A 6,020-nucleotide genomic window follows, 5' to 3' on the forward strand; every position below is an offset into this window, starting at 1 on the left:
TCAGAATTTAACTTCACACACGAATTCCTTCAAGCGATCACATCCCGTATCGGCGAGTTGGAATTGTGACGTCACGAACACCATTCTGATGCATTCGTCGGGACCTCCATTGGGGTCAGAAGGCGCCCAGAGGTCAGAGGTCACCGCAACGCCGTTGATCCAAGATAAGGCCTTGGCTCCGATCCATTTTTCTGGGAAATAAGGTAAGATTCAGTCATCCTTTTTGTTTTTGAGTTTGATTTTTAGATATTCTTTTCCCTGTCTTCTTTTTCTGTTTATAGATTTCCACTTATTCATCGATTCGTCAAATAGGTTTTCGTACTTGCTGGTGAGTAATGGTGGCAGAATAATTGTTGTCAATGGTGATGGTAACAGGGATGACTTTCATCAACGAAATAGCAATGGCAATGATAACTAACGAATGATAATACATACATAGTCATAGATCATAGACAGGCATAGACGCATTTTGTTTACTAACACCTAGTGTGTATGTATATATATATATATATATATATATATATATATATATATATATATATATATATATATATATATATATATATATATATATATAAATATATTTTTATGCAAACATAGTATATCCATCACCTTCTGTTGTGCCCGTGTTCCTGATCCAGATTTCGAAACCGTAGTAATCCTGAGGCACCGCGAGATCACCGCCAAGGTCGCTGCAGTAAATCCGGGCGTCACACCAACTCATCAGCTGCGTATGTTGATAGAAACAACCCACGCCCGTATCCATGAAGGGAGGCAGGCATGCAGATGAAGCTAAAAGATGATTTAAAGATGGCATTATCAAAGAATGATGTAATATCATGTTGAGTATGATGGTGTTCAATGAGGTTGCTATGGATAGCATTGGTTTCGGTTAGAAACTGTTTTGTACATTATATAGTGTCATATCATCCGAGAAGTGAAGTCTGAAAGAAGCCTGTGTTATTGGTAATCATGGTGACGATAATAATGGTAATGATGATGATAACTGATAAAGAAATGCAATGATATAGATGATAACATGATGAAAACGATATAAAATGATTATAATGATAAGCAATGACAATACATAAATAATTATATAATAATCATAGATAAATCGATAACAATAATAAATTATATTAAATCATATATGATATGATAAATAATAATAATTATGATAACGATGATAATGATAATAATGATCATAAAATAATAAGGATGATAACAATGATGATGAATAATAATAATATATATATACATAATAATAATAATAAAATAATAATACAATAATAATAAAATAATAATAATAATAATATAATAATAATAATAATAATAATACATCTATCAATCATAAATCAATATAATAATAATAATAAATAATAATATAAATATAATAATAATAATAATAAATAATAATAAGCAATAATATAATAATAAAATAGTAATAATATAGTGATAATTACTGATAAATTAATAATATAATCAATATTAATATAGTAACAATGTAATGAAGTATAATGTATAATCATAATATCATATAGAATAATAAAATAAATTAATATGAATATAATAATAATAATGAATAAAAGATACATAGGGAAAAAAAAAATAAGTTATTAAGCTTAATAATTTTATATATATTACACAATAATACAACAAATCAACATAATAATAATAAAACAATAACAAAAATAATAAATAAGACTAGAAAAGCATAAAAATAAAGACACATATCATACAATACTAACAATAGTAATGATAAAATATAAGGATAATAATAATAACATACAGAGTATAATAAAAAGTGAAACAATTTTTGTGTTAACTTACCTGCCACGATGTTGGAAATAACTTCGTGATGCCAACATTTCATCGGACAGTTTAATAAGTATTCATGCGGTCATCAGCCAACCATCTTCCTACGCAGACTGTGCAAATACAGCAAGATGTCGGTGACTGGGAAGAATAATGTGGCATAGATAGATCCATCGGGAGAGGGTAAACACAAGGCTTTGCTCTAATGTGGTGGTATTATTTCAACAATCTATCCACGACACTCACCAGCGACAGCCAGCAGCCACACTACGCACACCACACCATCACTAGCTAGAGAAGCAGGAAACAGAAGGCACCACACACACCACACCACAGCACACACACGCACACCCATCACACGCAAGAACACAACCAACCCACAGACTACGAGTGACTTAAGGAAGCGACATTAAGGATGACCAACATTTGTCGATGTTTTCATATATAGAATAGTAAATTCCGTTTTTTTTTTAGATTTAGAATACAACTCTTTCCATCTAATATATGCCTAGATACCTTCATCTTTGTATTTAAACATAATTCTAATGCACGTATCATTCCTTACATGCTTTGTCACAGGAAACTGACCATGACAAAAATCGTCTTGATAACCGTACTTTCGCAATCGAGTAAGAACACCAGTAGGTAAGCAGAAAAGGTAAATCACCAAGGTCAATGTGTATAGTTTTTGCTGTGCAGGTATAATTTGCTATGGTATGTCAGTGTTTTCTTGCTCCTGAGCAGGTCCGCAGCCACTTTAGCGCTAGTCCGAGTTGGCTGCCTGTCGCTCAGGCTCCTCCGGCAGTCCTAGCCGCGGTCCGTCTGCCCACCCTTCATGCCTCTTGACCTTCTTGTATGGCCGTCGTACGGAAATATCAAGCGCCTCCTGGGGTGCTCAGTCGTCCGCTTGCTCGCGTTCTCCCATTCGCGCGGCACGTGACCTCCCTTCTCCTGAAGTGTTGAACCTTGTTTATTTTGGATTATTTTCGTTAATCGTATTTTAACACCGAAGTCCATTACCTTCAACTTGATCATATCATTATTGTTATTTTACAATTATCATTATTTAGTCAAACCTTAATTATAGCCTTATATCATTCTTATATCACATATCAATATCATAATCATATAATATCAGTCAATAATCATCATAAATCTATATCATCATTATAAGATACAACTATATCAACAACAATAATGATATATATATATAATTATAATATGATTTTTATTGTTATTATCAAATAATTTTAATATAAGTCCTTTCCTTACAACATTCCATCTCTCATTCCAAAACTTTCTAAATTCATTCCTCTCTCAACTTCCTCTTTCCTTTCAGACACTCTTTGCCCTTATCTCCTTCCCTTCCTCTCCCATTCCCGCTTTTCTTGGAGTCCTCTCTCTGATCCCTTCCTCTTTCCCCACGTTGAGGTCCCTCCATATCCCATTCCCCATCTTACTTTTCTCTTTAAGTCCCTCCCCCTTCCTTTCTCCTTCTTCCCCCTTTCTTCTCCTCCTTACTTTCCCCTCCCCCTTCTACCTTTCTTCTTAACCTCCCCTTCGGATAAATAATAAATGAACTTATGGTTTAACTACTTTAGTATAGTGTCCTTGCTCAAAGAAGAAAGGTAATAATAATGGTAATGACAGTAATGACAATAATAATAAAATAATAACAATATTGACAGTTATAATGATAATAATAATAATGGCCTTAATGCTAACAATAATAATATCAATAATGATAATGATAGAATTAGAATAGGATTCTCATAGAATCTTATTATCATGCGTGTGTGAATGCCATTGGTTTCTTCTACTCCAGAATACTTATACCCTTCTTCCTGATGAAGGTCGCAATAACACCGAGGCCGCTTGGGCAAATCGTGAAATGAAACTTTTCCAGAAAGTAAGACCCGAAGAAGGGAAAGAATTCTCGTTGACGGAAGTCAAATCCGTCCTCAGGATTTATTTTCATCATTAAGAACATGTTCCTTTTGGAGTTTTCTTTTTTCTGCTGGTAACTATAAAGCACATCCCAATGTCGTTACCATTCCAGTTGGTCGTGGCTCGATGCATACAGCTTCGTCATCAGTATAAAGGAGAGGATTGACGGTTCTCTCTTTATAAGTTGAATACCCCAGGTTTCCGCTGTTCAGCTGGTTGATCAGTGGCATCAGAGCCTCACAAAACAGTAGTGGTGATACCGAGTCACCTAGGGAAATTCCTTGTTTGATTTAAACATTACAGGTTCTGATGCTACCATTACTATGTTTTGGTTGCGTCTCATTTCTTCACGCCTTCACTGAGATTTCCAGGAACTTCATGATGTTTGGGTTCGCTCGATAGACATCTGAGTGATCCAACTATGCGGCACACTGACAAACGCCATGCTTAGAATACGATTCCTCTTCATTGCATGCTCGATGACCATCTTGTTTAGCAGGAGCTGGTCTCTGCAGCCTCTGGTTGATCTCCTACATCCCTTCTATTTTGGAGGTAAGATGTACAAAAGGTGCTGATACAGGAGATCAAAGACGCTGTCATCTTGTACATTAAAGAGAGACAAGTGATTGCTCTATAGTTGTTTGGATCTCTCTGGGTCGTCAGTAATAATGATAATGGGGATAAGAGTAAAATGAAGAATGACAATAATGATAATGATTATAATAATCATGCAATAAAACAATGATAATGATGATAATGATAATGATGATGATAATAATGATAATAACAATAATGATGATAATAATAGTCATAATGATAATAATAATAATGATGATAATAATGATAATAATAATTATTATTATTATTATTATTATAATAACGATAATAATAACAGCAGTAATGACAATGATAATAGTAATGATAATGAAAATTACAATAATACTGATGATAATAATCGCTATGATAATAGTGATGGAAATAGCGACAGCGGTTACTGGTGACAATGAAGAGCGACATATATATACCGTTTTCACTTGGGTTATATGACACATATGACACATGACATATGTTACTTGTCACATGCCATTCAAGCTGATTTATATTTGAGTGTATTTATTTATCTATTTATCATTATCATTATTATTGGTTTAGTTTCTCTGATTTTAAAGATGTAGAATTGAGTTGGTGTCCATTTTCCAAGTATAACTCATAGAATATATTTGACATTTGCTTTCTAAGAATATTAGTGAATATACATTTCTCCCTGCATTTTAGAAACTAAATTTGTTTTAGTCATATTATTTATGATAAATATATATTGAGAAGGATTATTTTGTCATATTTTTGACATTCATATGTTTGGAAATATTTTATATCATGTTCAACAAATATAAGTGCTAAACACATATATAATGTCCTTTAATATATATATATATATATATATATATATATATATATATATATATATATATATATATATATATATATATATATATATATATATATATATATATATATATATATATATATATATATATATGTGTGTGTGTGTGTGTGTGTGTGTGTGTGTGTGTGTGTGTGTGTGTGTTGTGTGTACATATATATAAATACTTATGTGTGTGTGTGTGTATATATATGTGTATATGTATATGTATATACATATTTAAATATGTATATACATATATATATATATATGTATATATGTATATACATATTTAAATATGTGTGTATGTGTGTGTGTGTGTGTGTGTGTGTGTGTGTGTGTATGTCTGTGTGTGTGCATGTGTGTGTATGTGTGTGCGTGTATCTGTATATGAGCTTTTTTTATTATGACAAATTTTTGTGGAGAAAAAAAAAGTCTGAATATCCGGCTAGGGCCGCTTGGCATCCATGCACTTTGTTGTTCTACAGATTGTAAAATTGCCTCCAGGATGGTTATTCCCCCAAAATAAGTAAAATACCCTGTGACGTAGATTCCAGTTTTGAAGTAGTATAAAGAACTTTTATTGTGAAGATTACTGCATATGATTTTTCTCCCATATATACGATCTTGTGCTATACTCTTTAGATAAATGAACCATTGCATCTCTATTCGTAAGGAATAGAACGATTGCTATCTAAATTGCTATCTAAAGTAACTGATATACCTCTAAACTACTATAGTAACAGCAACCTCTTAATAAATCACGAAGGGGCAGAGCTAAATGATGTCAAATATGGTTATCCCAGACTTCAGCCAACCAAGGTCGTTCTTCTGA

At 32.6% G+C, this 6,020-nt stretch overlaps 1 protein-coding gene across 1 annotated transcript; it reads right to left on the reverse strand.

Annotated features, from left to right (window-relative positions):
• Window positions 1–1,873, reverse strand: LOC119580690 (lectin BRA-3-like). The gene is made up of 3 exons (XM_037928787.1): window positions 1,831–1,873; window positions 613–792; window positions 1–191 (listed from the first exon to the last, which is right to left on the reverse strand). The coding sequence occupies exons 1-3, from the start codon at window positions 1,871–1,873 to the stop codon at window positions 1–3; spliced, it is 414 nt and encodes a 137-aa protein (XP_037784715.1).
• Window positions 1,874–6,020: the final 4,147 nt, after the last annotated feature.

This window comes from Penaeus monodon, chromosome 14, assembly GCF_015228065.2.
Source record: "Penaeus monodon isolate SGIC_2016 chromosome 14, NSTDA_Pmon_1, whole genome shotgun sequence".
Taxonomy (NCBI): domain Eukaryota; kingdom Metazoa; phylum Arthropoda; class Malacostraca; order Decapoda; family Penaeidae; genus Penaeus; species Penaeus monodon.